The 21,202-nt window shown below is 46.1% G+C and overlaps 1 protein-coding gene and 2 pseudogenes across 1 annotated transcript; 1 reads left to right on the top strand and 2 right to left on the bottom strand.

Annotated features, from left to right (window-relative positions):
- The first annotated feature begins 1,420 nt into the window (after positions 1–1,420).
- Positions 1,421–5,189, top strand: KRT18 (keratin 18). The gene is made up of 7 exons (XM_090273230.1): positions 1,421–1,918; positions 2,669–2,751; positions 3,036–3,192; positions 3,725–3,889; positions 3,993–4,118; positions 4,424–4,647; positions 4,982–5,189. The coding sequence occupies exons 1-7, from the start codon at positions 1,502–1,504 to the stop codon at positions 5,100–5,102; spliced, it is 1,293 nt and encodes a 430-aa protein (XP_090129356.1). The 5' UTR covers positions 1,421–1,501; the 3' UTR covers positions 5,103–5,189.
- A 10,549-nt stretch (positions 5,190–15,738) lies between these two features.
- On the bottom strand, positions 15,739–17,488 carry LOC150011822 (eukaryotic translation initiation factor 2 subunit 3, X-linked pseudogene; annotated as a pseudogene).
- Positions 17,489–19,024: 1,536 nt separating this feature from the next.
- Positions 19,025–21,077, bottom strand: LOC150011823 (DNA (cytosine-5)-methyltransferase 3A pseudogene; annotated as a pseudogene).
- Between the last annotated feature and the right edge of the window lie 125 nt (positions 21,078–21,202).

A 21,202-nucleotide genomic window follows, 5' to 3' on the forward strand; every position in this document is an offset into this window, starting at 1 on the left:
TACTATGGGGCTTTCCCCATTAGAAGGTGGCAGGCCTGGAACAATCCAGGGCCAAACTCCCACACCTGAGATGCCCTTCCTCCCTGGCTGGTCCCTGGCCCAGTTACTCCGGGCCCCTTTCCCTTCCCAGGCCTACTCTCCTGCCTGTTCCCACCTCTTCAGTTCAGCTGGCAGCTCAATAAGAATCAATAGGTGTACTCCAGAGCAAAGAGCACAGACAAGTGTGTAGTGCCAGGCCCTGCCGGACAAACAAGTGCTGGTGGAGACAGACTTGAAGGCCCAGTACCTTGGGATTCCCCCAGTTCATTCCGCAGGTGGTGCCCATCCAGCTTCAGGGGTACAGGGAGCAGTGAGAACTTCCCTATCTCCATCCTTTTCACCCATACCCTGGTCTTAGCTTCCTAAGCAGGCAGCCCCCCGACCCTGCCCCTCGGGGGCAGGCTTGGGGTCCAGAGAGTCTTCTGAAAAGAGGCAAAGGAAGGAGGGACCCGGCAGAAAAGTCCTAGGAAGGGGGCCTGGCCACCAGGGCTGAATCTCAGCTAGACTGTTCCTAGGTGTGCCTGTTTGTCCTCTTAGGCCCCATTCCATGTGAGAAACATTACAATCTCCACAAGGGAGTTTGGTCTTTGTTACCCACTGCTATTCTCCCAGCAACTAAAACAGGACCTGATGCACAGCAGGTGCCCCAAAACTTTTTGTGAAACTGTAAGTGCTCAGAAACTATTTGTTTACCCAAGGCTGATTCCAGGCCTCCATGGGAGTGGGTGAGGGACGGAGGAGTGGGTTCAGGGAGTGAGTGTGTCTTCAGGAGTCTGAACATATTTGGTGAGTGACATACACATGTGTGATACAGGCAGGAGTGTGTGCTAGTGAACACATGCAGGTGGGCATGTTTGGGGCCCAAGTGTGCTGGGGGTCAAATGTATAAATCAGCAGACTTGAGGCTCAAAACTGAGTCTTCCTCTTCTCCAGCCCCCATCTTTTTTTCTCCAGGAACTCTGGGGCTTCAGGATCCCCCCCTCCCCAACATCCCCTCAGTGTGGAAACTTGGGTTGCAGGCTGAGAACAGCTATGGAGACGCACACCTCGCTCCACTCTCTCAGTCCCCAAAACCCCCCAAATCTCAACAGGCCAGCACCTCCTCTACCTGGGGAGGGGTATAATAACGTCATTTCCTGCCCTGAAATCACAGCAGTCAGGGCCAACACCACCTTCTGCCCTCCTTATCCTTCTCCGTTAGCCACCCTCTTTCTAGAGGGTCGAGGGTGGCCTTGGCAGGGCTGTGCTGAGAGGGAGGGGGCAGGGTCTGAAACCTAGGCCGCTGTGTCCCCGGGGCAGTCCACCTGTGGCCTGCGCGCGGCGACACCGGGGCGGGGGCGGGGGCGGGGCTGCCCCTACCGGTCCCCACCTCCTCCCTCGGCCATAAAACTTGAGTCGAGGACCTGGCACTCACTGCAGCTTCAACCTGAGTCTCGGCTTCTCGCCTTTCTCCCTGAGCAACATGAGCTTCAGCACACGCTCCAGCTTCTCCACAAACTACCGGAGCCTGGGCTCCGTGCAGTCTTCCAGTCACCGGGTCCGGCCGGTCAGCAGCGCGGCCAGCGTCTATGCCGGCGCCGGGGGCTCGGGCTCCCGGATCTCGGTGTCCCACTCCACCAGCGTGCGGGGCAACTGGGGATCCGGGGGCCTGGCTGCAGGGATGGCCGGGGGTCTGGCAGGCATAGGGGGCATCCAGAGCGAGAAGGAGACTATGCAATGCCTGAATGACCGCCTGGCTTCCTACCTGGAGAGGGTGAGAAGCCTGGAGGCTGAGAATCGGAGACTGGAGAGCAAAATCCGGGAACACCTAGAGAGGAAGGGACCGCAGGTCAGAGACTGGGCGCATTATTTCAAGATCATCGAGGACCTGAGGGCTCAGGTAAGGGGCCATGGAGGGAACAGCCCAACTCCCCGCCGTGTTTGCCCTCCACCTGGAACCCCTTCCTCCTCAACTCCCATGGATAGGGAGGGGCACACTGACTCCTTTCCCCGCTCTCTGTCTCCACCCCGCCTCCTGTTGTTCAGAGAGGGTGTTAGAAATGCCCTGGATTTCCATACCTAGCCACGGGGACCCCAAGGGTGGTGACAGCATGGGTGGGTCCTATCCCTGGAGAGAGTGGGAAGGGGAGGCCAGAGCTTGGGAAATGAACAGCATCAAGGGAGGCGAGACAAGGCCCATAAAGAGGACCCAGGTACAGGCTTCTGGCCAAGTGGGGACAGTTGGAGGGTTAAGTTAAGCGGATGTGGTGAAAGCTGAGTCATCCTAAGAGTAAACTGGAGACCTACCTGGGGGGTGGGGGGTGGGGAGGTGAGCAGGTGCACTAGGAAAAAAGTGCCAGGAGAGGGCCAGGGAGAGGACTTGTATAGTAGCTGCTCACTTCAAGCAGGCCAGCCAGCAGAGGCCCCAAAGGAGGCACAGCAGGAGATTGGTGGGAGCCCAGTGGGGGCCCAGGGATTTGAGACTTCAGGAAAGGAGGGAACAGTGTGAGGGGTACAGTTGGAAGGGGATAGCCTCTGGCTATTCCTGGAACCAGAGTGTTTTCACTGAGAAGTATAATACCTTTTATACACTGGGCCCAGCCCATCATTGACTTCCCCTTCATGAGCAATCTCTCTCACCGATCCTCAGATCTTTGCAAATTCTGTGGACAATGCCCGCATCGTTCTGCAGATTGACAATGCCCGTCTTGCTGCTGATGACTTCAGAGTAAAGTAAGTTGGAGGGGGCTAGGGGTGGAGCTAAGAATGTTCTGCTTCCTGAGCTAGGTCAGCTAGGGGTTCACAGTGGGACCTTGTTCAACTGTGGGTGGAGCTGGGTGCATGAGAGCCTCACTCCATCCACTTATTCGTTCACATAACCCAATTTAAGAATACTTAGTGCCAAGAATGGCGCTCAGGGGATTACTGACTCAGTTTTTGTTTGCAGTGGGCACGGTGCTGCTCTTAGGTGGCATGAGTTGAGAAGGTTCTAGATCTGACCACCTCCACTCCCACAGGTATGAGACGGAGCTTGCCATGCGCCAGTCTGTGGAGAATGACATCAATGGACTCCGAAAGGTCATTGATGACACAAACATCACTCGGCTGCAGCTGGAGACGGAGATCGAGACTCTCAAGGAGGAGCTGCTCTTCATGAAGAAGAACCATGAGGAGGCAAGCAGGGGCCACTGGCCAGGCCAGGAGCCAGGGACAAGACAAGTCTTGGGGAATGATGGAGCAGGCTACCTGCAAGTAGTCTTGCAGGAAAGTTTAAACTACCAGCCTAGACTCTTAATCAGACTGTTGCCATCCTCAGCGAGTAACCTAACTTACAACATGTTGAAGTCAAGAGGCCATGGGAGAGAGAATGAGATGAGGACAGAGGTAGAAGCATCTGGCATCAGGGGTGAGGGGTGATGGAGGGGTGAGAGCAGGTGGAGCTGGCAGGGCTTCCCAAAAGTATAAGGAGTAGGTTTGTGGAAGGACAGGGTGAAGTGAGGAGAGAGAAATCACTTGTGAGTGACAGGCGTGGGCAATAAGTGGGTTGCATCTTACCCGCCCGGAGAAGAAAGCCAAAGGTGCAAAGCCGAGAGTTTCCTGTTCTCTTCAACTGACCCTGTAGGCCTAGGAGAAGCAGTCAGAGCTGAAGAGCCTTAGCAGACCTCAACCCTGAGCCCCTCCTCACTCCCCCCCCCCTCTTCTTTAGGAAGTAAATGGTCTACAAAACCAGATTGCCAACTCCGGGCTGACTGTGGAGTTGGATGCCCCCAAATCTCAGGACCTCAGCAAAATCATGGCGGACATCCGGGCCCAGTATGACGATCTGGCTCGGAAGAACCGAGAGGAGCTAGACAAGTACTGGTCCCATCAGGTACAAGAGGGAAAGAGATGGATATCAGTGGGGCACAGAAGCCCAGGGGGGTGGGAGGGAGGCAGACAGAGAAGGAGGGACCTGAGCATCACATCTCCTGCAGATTGAGGAGAGCACCACAGTGGTCACCTCGCAGACCGCTGAGATAGGAGCTGCTGAGATGACACTCACAGAGCTGAGACGTACAGTCCAGTCCTTGGAGATTGACCTGGACTCAATGAGAAATCTGGTAAGAGCCCTCACTTCAGCTGCCCCAACTCCTCCTGGCCCTTTGACCTCTGTCTGCCTCAGACCCATCCTGTCTTAGTCCACATCCTACCCCTTCCATCATGAATTCCTTTTGCTCAGAAAGAATTGTTGCTCTTCATTTCCCACTGCTACCTCCCTACCCTAGAAGCTAGGACAAAGTAGTTGCTGAAAGAAGTTGCAAAGAGTGAAGCCCTGAGTTCTGAACTGCTCTGCAGAAAGTTGTAGACTCTCCCCTCCAGTGTATCTCAAGGTTCCCCCAACCCTTTTCCCTGTGCACCCCCACAGAAGGCCAGTTTGGAGCACAGCCTGAGGGAGGTGGAGACACGCTATGCCATGCAGATGGAGCAGCTCAATGGGATCCTGCTGCACCTGGAGTCAGAGCTGGCCCAGACCCGGGCAGAGGGGCAGCGCCAGGCCCAGGAGTATGAGGCCCTGCTGAACATCAAGGTCAAGCTGGAGGCTGAGATTGCCACCTACCGCCGACTACTGGAAGAAGGGGAGGACTTCGAGTAAGTGGGGCTCTCCTTCCACCCACACTTCTCCCCAAATCCTGAGCTTTTGAAAGCCCCACTGAGCACTGAGCTGGTGCTCAGGAGTGCCTTATGTCTCCAAGGGAATAGCAGTTACGGAAGTTCCCTCCTGGAGAAGAGAAGACTAAGTATTGCCCCTAGCCATATTTAGAATACAAATGGAATTTGGCCTTTTCTGTTTCCCTTTTATAGAGGGAGTGGCCAAAGGGATTTGGAGATAAAGACACAGGGATAGAAGGCTTTTTCTCTCCACTTTTCTGCTCTCCCTTCTCTCTGGGGCTGTTTATAACTGGGATTTGGTCTTCTGTTACAGTCTTGTTGACGCCCTGGACAACAGCCACTCCTTACAAACCATCCAAAAGACCACCACCCGCAGGATTGTGGACGGCAAAGTGGTGTCTGAGGTCAACGACACCAAAGTTTTGAGGCGTTAAAGGCAGCAGAAGTAGGCGATCTTTTTGCAGGGCAGGAGGCCAATAAAAAGTTCAGAGTTCATTAAAGTTCGCTTTGCGTCTTCCTTGGCTATTTTCATACTGTGCAAATCTCCTTTTCCAATAGTCCTATCTCTGATGAGGCAGGAATCACCTCTGACCCCAAGGGTTTTATATAGGTGGGGGAATGGGCAAAGGAAGGGTCTAGGTTCTTGGAAATACCTTCTCAGGGAAAGAGGGGGGAATGGGTCAAGAGTAGCAGGGAAGTTACAATAGAACTGTGTGCTCTTTGCATTGAAGACACTTGGTGATCATAAGGCCTCTGCCTGTTAGGTGCTCCTTAGCAGAAATCAGCCTGAGAAGGAAGTAGAGCCAAAGACAAAGAGCAAAGGAAAGAGAAAGGCAGAACCAGAGCACACAACCGGCTCTCCCCACCCTCGCCACTCTGCACCTTTGACCCACTGCCCAGTGCTTCCCACCCACAGCTTCACCCACTACCCCCTTTTTCCTTTTTAATCCTCACCTAGGACACGCTTATTGATTTTAGAGAGAAGAGAAAGAAGGGGGAGAGAGAAAGAAACATCGATCCCATATGCGCTCCAACTGAGGACAAAATTTGCAATCTAAGCAGGTGCCCTGACCAAGAATCAAACTCGAGAACTTTCAGTTTACAGGAAGATGCTCCAACCAACTGAGCCAGACTAGCCAGGGTTCCCCCTATCCCTCTTACAGTCAGCCCCCAAACCTATGGTCCCCTATGCTCTGCTTCTTCATTCAGTTGGGATATGACTTTTAGCACACTAAAGGTCTGGCTAGAACTGGAGTAAATGCAATCATTGCAAGTGAAAGAATATTCCAGTGCTCCCCTTGTAGGTAGGTGGTGCCCTTAAGTAAGCACCCACTTAGGTAATAAAAAGCACCTTAAAGCTAACTGAAATGTCATAAGTCTGCTTTCCACTGGAAGTGTCATCTAGTAGTAAAAAAATGGATATCTAAAATTAATCATGTTTAATTGGGATGATAATTTATCTTTTTAAATTAAAAAATATAAAAGTAACATACAAAATCCAAAAAGAGAGAAGGTAATAAGATTAAATACTTCCCATCCCTTTCCCCAGAGGTAACCATTGTAAAATAATTTCTTAAACTAGACATATACTAACACATTTTTCTTTATATTTGTAGGATCATACTGTTCTCCATGATTTCTTAAATTCTGCTTTCCTCATTTTACAATATATCTTGGACACCTTTCTGAAACAGTGTTTATAGACCTACCTTGTTTTTTCAAACCCAAATGAGTAACTTCAGAGTCTCTTCTACCTTCATTTGGAATCTATATGATATGTATATTTCATTTAGCAAGAGGAAATTATTAGCTCAATATTGGGAGGAAAGCACAGAATTGTAATTATGCATTCTGTCACCTCTCCTGTTTTGGTGACTTGTTTGTGTGTGTGTGTGTGACATTTTTTATGACTTTTTTTTCCAACCTATTGTCCAGTTGCATGTTTATATCACACAAATCTGCTCTCAATCCGTAATAAAGAATAATGACTATGTTCAAATTTTTTCCAAAAATCAAAACCTTGATCTATTAATATCTAGTCATGGTCACCAGACCAATCTGACAAGTGACATCTAGGTCTTTTTTGACCATTATCTTAGTAATTTGTCATCCCTCTAGTTTGAGAGACAGCATACAAAACATGATATCATTTTACATAAAATTTGGTGGGGAGGGGGCTATTACAGTTAATCTCCTGTACATCATACACCTCATTTTTCTTTTTAATTTCTGCCTTGCACCAGTATGTGGAGTACAAATATGTTTCTAGCGATGGATGTCTTGGTCTTTAGTAGCTTTAGTTTTTGCAAAAATGTTGCAATTGATATTAATTAATATGCAATTGATGTTTCTAATTAATATGTATGCTATGTGAGCATATCTAGAGCAGTGGTTCTCAATCTTCCTAATGCTGCAACCCTTTAATACAGTTCCTCATGTTGTGGTGACCCCCAACCATAAAATTATTTTCGTTGCTACTTCATAACTGTAATTTTGCTGCTGTTATGAATTGTAATGTAAATATCTGATATGCAGGATGTATTTTTGTTGTTACAAATTGAATATAATTAAAGCATAGTGATTAATCACAAAAACAATATGTAATTATATATGTGTTTCCTGATGGTCTTGGCGACCCCTGTGAAAGGATCATTCGATCCCCAAAAGGGTCGCAACCCACAGGTTGAGAACCACTGTCTAAAGGATAAATTCCTAGAAATGGTATGCTGGCCTACCACATTAACAAATATTTATGAAGTACCTGCTTTGTGCCAGGCCCTGTGCTAGTCATTGCATGTCCATGTGGTAACCAAAATGGTATTGTCCCTACCTCATGGAGCCCACAGTCTAATAGTTAAAAGTATGTGTATTTTTATTATTATCTTTCAACAAATACTTACTGAGGCCCTACTATGTACCAGCTATTCTTCTAGGCACTAGGGATACATCAGTGAACAAAGCAGACAAAATCCCTCTCTTCGTGAAGTTTATATGCTGGTAATAGGAGTAGATAATAAACAATAAGAGTAATGTAGCATTCTAGCAGGTGATGAGTGTCATGGCCCTGGACAGAGCAGGCAAAGAGGGTTGTAGTAGGAAGAGGCAGGAAAGTAAAAAAGGAATATGATGAACCAGGTAATGAATCTTTGACTGAAATGGAAAACTCAGTTTTTACTAATAACTACAGCATGGCCCTGGCCAGTGTGGGTCAGTTGGTTGGGCACTGGCCAGTAGACCAAGAGGTGACGGGTTCAATTCCCAGTCAGGGCACATACCTGGGCTGTGAGTTCAGTCCACGGTCAGGGCACATTCAAGAGGCAACCGATCAACGTTTCTCTCTCTCATTGATGTTTCTCTCCCTCACTGATGTTTCTCTCCCTCTTTCTCTTTCCCTTCTCTTCTCTTTAAAATCAATGGGCATGTCCTCGGGTGAGGATTAAAAAAAATTTTTTTTTAAAGAAATACAGTGTGTTTATTTTGCAATCTCTAACAATATGGGGGTCCTTGGTGGAGAAAAGCTAAAGATAACTTGAGGCCCAGAGGTCAACACCTGAGCAGGCAGCCCCTGTGGGCGGTAAAGAAGCCCCTAGAGCATCAGTTCTCAACCTGTGGGTCGTGACCCCTTTGGGGGTCAAATGACCCTTTCACAGGGGTCAACTAAGACCATCAGAAAACACATATATAATTACATATTGTTTTTGTGATTAATCACTATGCTTTAATTATGTTCAATTTATAACAATGAATATACATCCTGCATATCAGATATTTACATTACGATTCATAACAGTAGCAAAATTACAGTTATGAAGTAGCAACGAAAATAATTTTATGGTTGGGGGTCACCACAACATGAGGAACTGTATTAAAGTGCATTAGAAATGTTGAGAACCACTGCCCTAGAGGAACCAGGTGGGAACCTTTATCATTGTAAGGCCCTGAGAAGAGATGGGTCAGAAGGGCCTGCAATGTGAACAGGGCAAGAGCTGCCCTTCCTGAGCGAGGGCTGAGAGCGAATTACATAAGAGCTTCTGTGGACAGGGACCCCGGTGCCCTTTGGGTACCTGGATTGTCCTATCCAGAAGAAAACATTCTACCTTGAAAGCAAAGTGCCCTGCCTAAGTGTTGTTCACCTTTCTGAAAACATAACATTCACCTGCCTCACTTGCTTCTGTTCTCTCTCCAACCCCTACTTTCTCCACCCACCCCCCAATCTTTGCAGGAATCTACAGGAGATGAGCCTTTGGGGAAGATGATTGAGCTTTACTTTCTGAAGTTTGTTTTAGGAAAGCATTCAGAGTAATTTTCCTGCTCTGTCCACCCCTCTGTTTTCCCCATGTGTAAGTATAACAATAGAATGTGTTTGCTCAGACCCATAGCTCCCCCAGAGGTCTGATAAGCACCCCAAAGGGTTGCAGGGGCCTGGCTGGCCATTACTGTAACTTAGTCAGGAGGAACCCAGCCTTCCTCAGGGCCCTAAGAAGGAAAAACTGATGATGGCTCAGCTGCCAGATGTGGGACAGGGAGCAGACAGCCCTGAGAATAGACTGACCTCAGCAAAGGTAATGGGATGGGGACCTGCCTAAGGGTGAAGCAGAAAGTCCCTGGCAGAACCTGAGCGGGGCTTGCAGCTGAGTCGGGAGTAACCCGAGACGAAGCACCTGACATGACTATCCCTCCATCAGACAATGTCCCACAGTTCCCAGGGCGCTTATGTATTTGATCCTCATTACAATCCTGTGAGGTATGCAAGGCAGTGGGTATTACTGGCTCTGGCTCAGAGGTAGGCACTGAGATTCAAAGAGATCATGAGACTTGTCTGAAGCCACTGCGCTAGAAGTTTAAAGCAGGAAACCACAGCCCCAGGTTCCCAGTCCCAAGCTCTGTCCTCCACATATTATAACTTAACCCAGGGGTTCTCAGCCCTGGCTGCAATTCAAGTCACCAGAGGAGTTTTACAAACAATACCAAGGCCCACATCCCATCTCCAGAGATTCTGATTCATGGGTTCCAGGGTGGGGAGCCCAGGCTCCTAACAAATGTTAAAAAGACTGCTGCATGGTCCCAATAGACAGGCAAGGTCGAGTGTCAGACCCAAGCTGTACCCCCTGATGCAGGCCATGGAAAAGCCCGATGCCTTTGGGGCAATCTACCTCGTCCCTGCGGGAAGATGACTGCTTGAGGGGTGGTCCATTTAGTCCTCCAAGTGCCAAAGGGAAAAATTAGCAATTCCAATGTTATAATACGAAATTATCTGTCCCGTTTCCCCCATCCCTTGTCTAGGTGCAATCCAGACCAGATACAAAATTAATAAAGGGTACTGGAAGGGGCAGAATGGCAGTATCACATACTGACATTTTTTTTAAAGAAAACAAAAATAACAACAAAATATCGTCGGCAGCCGTCCGTCTCGAGAGACGATGGTGTAGCTTCTTAAGAGTCCATCTGCACCGCCGAGAATGGTTGTGCAGTCCGACTCGGGAGTGACACGGTATCTGTCACCTCCCGTGTTGAATCAACATCTTGCGATGACGCTGGAGTGTCCTCTCCAGTGAAGCTGAAACTACAGAGCCTGGGCAGGGTGATATGGAGGGTCTGCTGTTGCCCATGCAGCAGACCCCACCTCTCTTCGCAGCTGAAGGGTCCAAGGGAAAGACGGAGTCAATACAGCTTGACTTCAGGTGCGCCGCAGGAGTTGCCAGTGTTGACTACAACGTCAAACCGCCTTAGGGACTCCGGCTCCGGATTTTCTGTCGGGGTTTACTCCCTTAGCCTTTCCCCTGAAGAGGTATGCCGCAAGGCAGCGGAGGTTTTTTGGAGTCAGAGTTTTCCTTCTCTGATGTGCCCTGACTGGAAGATCGAACCAGCGACACTTAGCTCGCAGGCCGACGCTCAATCCTTAAAGATGTGCAAAGATCTCTGGAAAGATACACAAGACATTGGAAATGATGGTCTCTGAAGAGGAAAATTGGCATAGGGAAATTAAGATGGGAGGAAGACTAATTTTCCCTTGCACATCCTTCGTACCTTTTGAATCATACACTGCTAATTCAAACACAAAATTTTTTTTAAAGATTTTATTTATTTATAGAGAGAGGGGAAGGGAGAGAGACGGAGAAGAAGCGAGACATCAAACAGTTGCCTCTCACATGCCTTGACTAGGAATTGAACCAGCAACCTTTCAGTTTGCAGGCCAGTGCTCAATCCACTGAGCCACACCAGCCAGAGTCAAACACACAAATTTTTTTTTTAATTATTAAAAAGAAAATCCATTTTATTATAACTCCTTATGAAGTTAAAAACAGAGGCAGACCCTTCTAAATAAAGGATTGTAAAGCAACAAAATCCATACCATTAAAAATCAAATCATCTAAAACATTTAAAAATTTAAGATAACAAGCAGGATCTTGAGACAGCATTCCAGCCTCTAACACTCAACCCTCCTAGTCACAGCTATGAGGACTAGATCAGCTTCTGAATTCTCAGGTGGAGAAAGACGAGCCATGTGATTGTTTTAGGTAGCAAAACTGATCATTGCTCTCAACTTCCTGATTGTCTTTCAAATGTATAAATTTGCTATCTGATCTTTTTAGGGGGCCACCTTGTTTATTTGTATCATTTCTTATGCTCATTCTTATAGGAGCTGGATAGCAGGGAACAGCACGAGCCACAAGTATTGAAGCTTCAAGAGTGGAGTACATTGACAAAAAGGTGATTTCAGATATAAAAAGGAGATGATGCCCTGGGAGTTCCTGAATCCTAATGTTGCAATTAGTGGGATGGTATCAAAATTCATAAAATCCTTGATACACTGAGGTTACAGGACACTGATTTCCTAGAAACACTTCTCCAGAGGTTATCGGTAGATCATTACCAAATGCAGTTGACATGACGCTGGCCAGGAACAGAGAGGGTACAAAATTTTTTTATTGTTTTTTTTTTTTTTCCTATTACCATTGATCCCCCACTCTTTGTGTGTGAGTGAGTGTGTGTGTGTGTGTGTGTGTGTGTGTGTGTGTGTGTGTGTGTCAACTTTTATAACAGTACAGGAACCTGCAGCCCAGGGAAGGAAATGTTGCACCCATCTTTGTTTCTGTCCCACCCCATTCATTCAATGAGTCATTCAACAAATATTTATTGAGCCCTACTATGTGCCAAGAACTGTTCAAGCAGCTGGGGATACAAGGCAAATAGAACAGATAATCATTGCTCTTGTGGAGCTTACATTCTAGCAGAGGGAGACAGACAATAAATGATAAATGTAATGAGTAAATTAAATAATATGTTAGAAGAAGTATCATGGGGGAAAATGGAGCAAGATACGGGGAATCCGGAGTTGAGGGATGTTTTAGTTTTCTATTATTACTGTAACAAATAACCATAAACTCAGTGGCTTAAAACAACACACTTTTGCTACCTTATAATTCAGGGGGTCAGAAGTCCTAAAGTCAGTGTACAGGCAGGGCTGTGTGCCTTCCAGAGCTCTAAGGGAGAATCTATTCTCCTCACCTTTTCCAACTTCAAGAGGCCATCTGCATTCCCTGACTGCTGCCCGTCCTGTTATCTTCAAAGTCGACTGTGTAACCTCTTAAATCTCTCTTTCTTTCTCTGACTTCTGCTTGCAGGTCGTCGCGTCTCCTTCTCTGACTCAGACCCCCCTGTTTTCCTCTTATAAGAAGATCCTTTGGATTACATCAGTTCCACTCAGACAATTCATCATAATCTCTCCATCTCAAGATCCTTACCTTAATCATGGCTGCAAAGTCCCTCTGCCATATAAGGTAACATTCACGGGCTCTAGGGATTAGGACATGGACATTTTCAAGAGAGGAGTAACTATTTTGCATACCATAGGAGGGGGGAGGCAGGTGGCCATTTTAAGTTGGGCAGTCTGGACAGGTGGCCTTTGAGTCGAAACTGAAGGAGATGATGGAATTAGCCCTGCATAACTGGGGAAGCAGGAGTAAGGAGAGAACCTGCCTCGGGTGTATCAACATCTCTCTGCCCCTGACTCTCACATTTAGGTTTCCACTTGTGTGTGCCTTTAGGCCCCCTTGGGGTCCAGAGGAGAATGGGGAAGGGTGGACTGTCAACCTACCTCACCCCAAAGTTCTCTCCACTTCCCTCCTGCACACTGCCTCTAAAGCCCTGCAAAAGCCACCAGTCCAACAGCTTCCTCTATCTGCTCATCTTTTCAACCTGTGTCGCTTGACTTTGAAACCTGCTGCTTTTGGCATCCATGCCACTGCTCTCCCCTGGTCCTGCTACCTCTGCCTGTTCTGCATCCTTGACTGGCCCTCTGATATAGGCTTCTTGGGTTATTCTCAGTCTTTCCTCTCCCTGAGCAATCTTATTTTTATTCCTTGACTTTACTGTCTTCTCTGAGCTCACAGCTGAGTGTTTATCTCCAGCCCTGGTCTCTCTCGAGCTTCAGAACCGTATTTTCTTTTGTTTCATTTTGCCACATAGCATACTTAACTATTTATTTCTCACTTGCCCCATGAGATTGTAAATTCCTTGAAAACAGGTATCCTGTTTTATTTTGTTTTGTTTCATTCTAACTGGATTACAACAGCACTGGCAGTTATAATAATAATAACTAACATTTATTAAATGCTTTCTGAGTGTCAGGCACTATGCTAAGGGCTTTATATATATTAATTTACTTAATTTTAGCAATCACCCTATGTGATGGGTAGTATTATAAGCCTCATTTTACAGATGAAGAAACTGAGGCTCAGAGTGGTGAACTGATTTTCTCAAGGTCACACAGGCAGTCTGGCTGCAAAGTCCAAATGTAGGGGACAGGATGAATTGTCACTCAATTCCATTCTAAATCCGTGCCTTTCTGCTTCAGAGGTATAAAACTAAAAAGCTTACTTCTCAGACACCCTTGCAGCTAGGATGTGAATTATGTTTCACTAATTAGATGCAATTCAACCATATTTGGAAGGTAGAACTAAGACAAAGACCCTCTCCTGCTGCGATGGCTGTTCCTGCAGGCAAGCACGGTCATGGGGCTGCTGGGTTTTTCTGGAGCAGCGTCCAGTGTCATCAGTTTTGTGAGCAGTGTAAGGCAGCTGTAGCAGGAGGAAGTCGTGGCTTCCCTCTCTGAGGGTCACAGCTGACTGGGTATGTCCCAGGGTTCAGTAGCTTCCTGATGCTAGGTTTATGTTTCTTGCCACTAGAGTCAAGTACGACACCTTCAAGGAGGAGATCTGGGAGCAATTATCTGACTTGACTGGGTCTGAAGGCATTGAAATCCCAGTTACCACATGCAATGGCAAAGCCAGTAACTTAATTTACCACCTGGGGCTACCCGACAGGCAGGGCTTTGGCAGACTACACGGATGTTGCAATAGACTGTAATGGCGAGGAAAGGAAATCAAAGGCTCTGGTGTGGTCTGGCTGTTTTGGCTGCACTGGTTAGCTCAAAGAAAGGAAATGGAAAGCTCAGAGTTTTAAATTCTTGACTCAAGAGGTCCAGATTGCTTCTAAGACTTCCTAAATGAATCTCTCAGCCCCTGCAGTCACACAGCTGATATAGTGGAAACCTGATGCTGCAGGCTGTTGACTACATCATAAGCTGAAATCATAAGCAGGTCTTACATGAAAACCAAGGCATTGAGGAGGATCCTAAGAAAGGACAAAGGGGCTTTGGGATATACTCATATTTCAGGATGCTAATAGACAGACCTCACTAAATCTTACTGGCAGCCCCTCCTCTGTCTAATGAGGCTGGTCCTGTCTTGCTTGAAGACTGTAAGGGCCTCATCTAAGGTAGTTAATGTGCAGTGCATGCCTCAGGTGCATTAAGTAGGGGGGCAAGGACAAAATATGACTCTAGAGAAGAAGACACACAAACCAAAAGATTTTGCTAGTTTATATAGACACAAACTTGAGGAATATGTGTGGGGTTGGATCCTAAGGGTGCTAAACAAGAGAAAAAGAAACACAGTTTCAGATTGGGCTGAATTGATTGATATGGGTTTATTTATATAGGCTCAGAGAATCCAAAATCAATGTGCTGACTCCAGCAACTTGAACTGCTTTTGTCTCTTTCTTTCATTGACTGGCTAAAATCTGGACTCATTACTGGTGTACAATAAATGAGGCTGAGTTACCAGAAATCTGACTGCATGATTCAGAGGAAGGAATCCAAAGAATCAGGGAGGGGAAAACGCTGGAGCAGATTTACCACATACAGTCTATTCACTTGCCCCCTAAATAATTTGTCCAAGAGGCCCTAGGGGGTATTCCCTTTACTGGGACATTGAGAAATATTCTGGTAAGAGAGGTATTTCTGTTTCTGCTTTTGTTTGCATGCTCTAAAGGATCATTTTAGTAGAACCCATTAATTTCTCTTCACTCAAAATTGCAAAGACAAAGCAATATTAAATATGAGGCTAAGGGAAGCTGGTCTTCAAGAATTTGTGCCCTGGCTGCTGTGGCTCAGTGGATTGAGCATTGGCCTGCGAGCCAAGTGTTGCTGGTTCGATTCCCTGTCAGGGCACATTACTAGGTTGCACATCAGGTCCCCAGTTGGGGGTGCGAGTGAGAGGCAACCACACAGTGATCTTTCTCTCCCTCTCTTTCTCCTTTCCCCTCTCTCTAAAAAAATTAATTAATTAATTAAAAAAAAAAAAAGAATTTGTGTCTTCAGGTTTTTACTAATATAACAACACTTTCAAGCCTAGAGCTACTCAAAGATGAATCATGCAAACAAACAAAAAAGTTTATTTCAAACAGGTTAGGTGATATGTGTGCTACAGCAAAAGCTGGTTGTAGCAAATAGTTTCATTTCAAAGCTGCATTGATATATAAATTAGGCATTATCTGCTAATGGTTGATTTCTGGTAGATTCAATCCAACATTACACCATTTTTACATTTATTGGAGATGCTACTTTAGTACTAGAGGTTAAATTTTCATCACCAAAAGTGAGACTAACAGCTACTACTAAGATAATGAGCTGTGAAATCCATTCCCCAGTATTGCTTTGAAAATATACCCCTAGGTTGGTAAGAGAAAACCTGACTTTATCTAAATGCATTATTTAACTGAAATTCTTTAGTCATTACTTACTATTGGCTTGATTGTGACTCCTTTTCTTATATTTTACCTCAACCAGTTAAACACCAGTGTTTCTGAACTCTTTGACTAAGGACATTTATTTTTCTCCTACTTCTGCGCACACATAATTACCCAAAACGATTTTGCCCAAAGTAGCTTTGACTGCACTAACTCTTCCTCCAGTCAACAGGGATCCCATGTTCACCACAAGCACTTCATTCTTAGATAACTTTTGCACTCTTTCTGCTTTCTTGTGTCCTTCAGTAGGTACACCTGGAAGCCATCTCAGCAGGAAGTAGGAGCTTTCCAACTCTGTGAAGATCTCAAGTAAAGCTCCAACTGCACCTAGAGCCTACCCCACCATTCTGTCAGCCCAGCACAAAGTGGGGTCAATTTTTGTTCCTACTCCAGTAAGACCACCTGGAGCAGCATACTGAAGATCATTATGTTCCACAAACAGTGATACCATTTTGGAAAAGATCAGTTTTCATGTGAGTTTTCCTTCACTATCTTTGGAAACAATACCAGGTCTGACTTCTATCTCCTGGCCCACCTTTCACATGTCTTTTAGGGTACTACCACCATCCACACTCCCCGTAAATGCCTCAACTTCACAGCCAAGATTGCTGGCTTCAAAGGATCTAAAAACAATAAGTCAGGGTTCTGAAGTAAAGTCTTTTGTGGGTACTAGACTTTTCTTTACTGTGTGCTCACGGATGACTGCAACATTGTATTTCAGCTGAGCAGAAATTGGAATGACAGGAGCTCCTTCTGCTACTGTACCTTGTACAAATGCAGAGCAAAGATCTGTTCATACTGTTCTTTAGCTTGGCTTTCTTTTTGACTTTTCTTTTTTTTTTTTAGATTTTATTTATTTTTAGAGAGAGAGGATGGGAGGGGAAAAGAGAGGGAGAGAAACACTGATGTGTGAGAGAAACATTGATCGGTTGCCTTTTGAAGGACCCCAGCCTCCCAACTGGGGACCTGGCCTGAAACCCAGGCATGTGCCCTGACAGGGAATCAAACCTACAACCTTTCAGTTTGCAGAACAATGCCCAGCCAACTGAGCCACACCAGTGAGGGCTAGCTTGGCTTTCTTATACTAAACCCATTTTATTTTGTAGAATCAAAATATGCTTCAGTTTCATAATTTCTATAGCAGCCAGGTGTTCAGAAGTCTGAGGCTGAGGACAAGACTCCTTATCAGCTATCAACAGAAGAGCTGCATCCATCACTGTTACACCGTTCAGCACAGTAGCCATCAAAATATAATTCAATGGCCAGGACAATCAACAAAGGAAACATGTCTGAATAATTTGCAGTTCGCTTTGGTCCCTGGAATGTCCATAGGAAACTCATCAGGAGTACTATTTCCACAGGATCTATAACATTCTGGCTGAGCATGACTTGGATCATCAGGTTTGTAAAGTTTAGCATTAGCCTATCCATGCTTGGTTGTAATATTTCTTCCTAGTTCATTTTGAACCTGTCAGTTTGAACTCCAGAAATAGTTTTTACAACTAGGGTTTCTCATGAGCTACATGACCAGTTGTACCTATATATATTGAGGCTTGTCTGTGGGTAACTATGTATGAAAGTGGCATTTAATAACATCTAAGATGATGAGATCCTGGTGAGAAAGATGTGGCTTCCCCACAGTCACTTCAGCCTTGCCCACCCCCAGCCCCAGCTTGCCCAGACAGAGAGATATTCTCTTAAAATGTGCTATGCTGATTTTTCTCTGCATGCTCAGGGAGGAAGATGGAAGTATACCATAGAAATAGGCTTCAATAGCAATGATGGGATCCCAGCATGGCAGAGGCCAGGTGGCAGCAAGTGACCACCAGAGGCAAGATGGTTATGGCCACCTTAAAAGGCAACAGGGTCAGAGAAATCATCAGAACAGCCTGAACCCACAGGAATCTTTGGCAGCAATTACCTGATCATACTGTTCTAGAGCTAAAATAAGTGGGCAAGCTATGAAAGTCATCTTTTATTTTTCAAGGAAACAAAGAACTATTTCTCTGAAAAAACAAATGAAATCAACAAACCTCTGGCAAGATCGACAAGTTTAAAAAGAAAGAAGACACAATTACCAATATCAGCTCATATCTATCATATATTGGGTTGGCCAAAATGTCCATTTAGTTTTTTCCTTAAAATAAAGGACACATTTTTCATTTTCACCAATAACTTTATTGATTTGAATATATTGAGTATATGGATTATCTCCCACGTGGTGTTACATTGATCGTTCTCAATTAGTGCCTCGATTTGATCGCTGTCAACTTCAACTGGTCTACCTGACCGTGGAGCACAAAACTTCGCAAACTGCTTTCAACATGTTCGATCAGTCACAGCATCTTTTCTATACACTGCACAAATCTTTTTCCATTTCAGTTGCATTTTTACCTTTCTTGAAATAATAAAACATAATATGCCAAAAATGTTGCATATTTTCCTCCATCTTCAATATTAAAATGGCTACACAAAAATTCACCAAGTGTGACATTTCTTTTAAATGCCTGCTGATACGACAGCTGTCACAATACATCTAACAAAATTGTTTCAAATGAAGTTGAAGACAACTATGCGCTGCTAGAGCCATATTACAGAAAAAAACAAATGAAATTTGGGGCCAACCCAATATATATACTGTAAACAAGAGGTAACGGCAGCTTCTAGACACTGATTTTTGTCAAAGTTTCCTTTGGTAGGCACCTGAAATACTGTATAAAAGAGTTTGTGTGGTGTTCCCATCTGCCTGTTGCTGGGTGGGTTCTGTTTTACGTGACCAGTAATAGTGCTGACAAGACAGCTCAGTGGCTGGGAGGGAATTCTGTCTCCTGAGTGTCTCTCTGTTTTCTATCCCTTGCTTGTGCTCCTATCTGATCAGACTAGAGACAACAAGAAAAGATACATAGTTAAAAATAACCCACTACTGATACATAGATTTCTGTAGAATTTCCTTTTTTCCTTCTCTCTTATCTTTCTTCTGCAACGTATTGTTACTATTTTTTGTTACTATTGTTTGCTGCAATAAACCCTCTTGCTTCATTCAGTCACAGCAAGAAACAGTAACTCAAACAGAAAACCCCTCAGAAGAAAGTAGAAAACAAAAGGTTTGACAAAAAAAAAAAAAAAAAAAAAAATGGGGTAGAGGACTTGTTTTATTTTTAAATACGACTGAAGATTAACATTGAAAAATCAGATGACGTCCAACCCTTTATGGAAGGAAAAGTCCTCTGGTATTTCTGCCTTTGTGGTCTGTTTTAAATTCCTTTTTCTCTTCTGGGTGCTGATATTTCTCTCCATCCTCATGTTCTTGGTGTTTTGTTGTTTTGTGGTTTTTGTCTGTTTATTTAACTTTGGGTCACTACCTCAGTTTGCCCTCATGTCCCTTACACACAAGCAAAATATTCCTTTAGCGGAGCAAGAAAGTGGTGGATGACCAGCTTACTCCATGACCCGCCCAGCAGTCTCTGCCTTGCATAGCGGCTCATGTTGGAGACGTTGGTATATGGGACAGGAAGACCAAACATGCTTTCTATTCATGAAGACGGGGAAATGCTGGTCTTTGCCTAGTAGTAATGGCCCTCACTTTGCTGAACTTGGCTATCCTGCCATTCTTCAGACACTTCTGCAGCTCCAGCTTATTCACAGTGGATGCCAACGGCCTCTTCATACCAAGAAGGTTCCCCCCAGAAGTAGCGGGCCCTGTGTGCAGCTGACACTTCTTTGGCATCAATCCTCACAGGGTTGGACTCGAGAAATCACAAGATCTCCTTCGTCACTAATGCCCATGACCACCACATTCTCAAAGAGACAGAGGAAGGGGCGGTCATCTCATTCCTTGGGCCACGTATCATGCAGGAGATGGTAGAACTCAAAGAAGAGCCAGACAGTGCCCTTATAGAGTCCCTTAAGGACAGGATTAATGATGGAGAGATCATTGGACAACTGCCCCCAATCACCAGATCAAATGGGCCCCACTCCTGGATATGCTGTGTGACACTGCGGACATCCCCAATGTATATGATCTGCCCCTGGTGCCACCCCATGCCCACCATGATGAGGTCCTCGCACATCTCCGAGGTGATGTAGCGATCCACTTGAAGGCCCAAATCCTTCAGCGCAGAAGCCCTGTAGCAATTCCATCAAATAGAGACAGCACCCGGTTGGGCTTCTTCTCAGCTGGGACACCTGGGTAAACCTCCAAAGGGTCAGGTTCCTGGTGATGGTTATTGGTAAAGAGCTGCAGCCGAGGAAGTCAGTCATCGGTGCTGCAGCAGCACATAGGTGCCCTTGTGTCCGAACATGCAGCAGTTCCACGGGTCTTTCTTAATGGCTTCCTGGGTAGCCCCTGGCCTTACCAAGAGGTCCACACACTCCAGCAAAAGCACCTGTAGCAGTGGTTGTTCCCGCACTCGCACTCACGCCCCCCACAGCAGATGGTGCAGTAGGACCGATAGCTGTGGCCATAGCACTGGTAGCACACTCCAGGAAGCAATTCTTGCTGTTTTGGCACATTCCTCGGGTAAAGAGAGGGTGTTCCAGGGTGACGTTGAGGCCCCCAATAGAGATACAAATGTCCTTGATGTTCTGGCACTTCTGCTTTGCCTCCTACACTAGTCTCTCTCTCTTGTGCATCCTTGGACTTCCCAGTTACGCCCTTTCAGGGCTTTTTTGCTGGTGGGGGTGGTGCCTAGGCAGCTGCCTCAGGGTCAGCCCACATGTCTGCGTAAACTTCTTTGTAGAGGTTCTTCTTTTCTGGTGTCTCCAGGCCTTTGGGGCCAGAGGGCTGGAACCCTCCAAAGGCCCATTTGGTCATCTGTTTGTTCTTCACCTCTAGGCCCTTGGCAGTGTGACTCTTATCCTTGTCATGGTACTCTGGGAACAGCTTCCCCGTGCAGCTCCTGGCCACCTGCAGCAGTTCAGAGATGGCTCTGCAGTACAGGGGCTGCTTGTTGGTGACCTGGTGGAAAGCACTGCAGAAGGAGCTCAGGGGCATCAGCTTCTCAACACACACCACTGAGGGCTTGCTGTCTCCAAACCACACAACCTAGTGGGTGCCTTCAGCTGCTAGACTCCCGCCTATCATCCACCAAGACACAATGCAGCCTGGCCAACAGGAGAAGCTGTGCAGTTTGTCCCACACCAGCTCCCCAGTGCCAAGGCCCCAGCCATTCTTGTACTCCAGTTCATCATTGGCTGCTTTTATGGTATTGTTATCCCCAGTGTCAGTGGGTCAGTGGGCTGGCCTCCACCTTCTGAGACTCCTGGGAGCCCTGGGTTTCTTCCACAGCATTCATTACTGCAATTACCTTGGCTCTCTTCTCAGCCCATAATCCAGGTGCAGCCCCTCTGTGGTCTGACTCAGGTTTGCAGTTCCTTAAAAATCTTAACACACAGACTAGCAATTGTACTCCTGGGCATTTATCCTGAATTATTTACTTATCAA

The sequence above is a fragment of the Furipterus horrens genome, unplaced genomic scaffold (genome assembly GCF_987537825.1).
Source record: "Furipterus horrens unplaced genomic scaffold, mFurHor1.1.pri manual_scaffold_4, whole genome shotgun sequence".
Lineage (NCBI taxonomy): Eukaryota > Metazoa > Chordata > Mammalia > Chiroptera > Furipteridae > Furipterus > Furipterus horrens.

Excerpts from the sequence above, each read along its gene's own strand:
- KRT18 (XM_090273230.1), top strand. The coding sequence starts at position 1,502 with ATGAGCTTCAGCACACGCTCCAGCTTCTCCACAAACTACCGGAGCCTG. Across the intron at positions 1,919-2,668 it reads TCGAGGACCTGAGGGCTCAG|ATCTTTGCAAATTCTGTGGA; the intron begins GTAAGGGGCCAT and ends ACCGATCCTCAG. Across the intron at positions 3,193-3,724 it reads TGAAGAAGAACCATGAGGAG|GAAGTAAATGGTCTACAAAA; the intron begins GCAAGCAGGGGC and ends CCTCTTCTTTAG.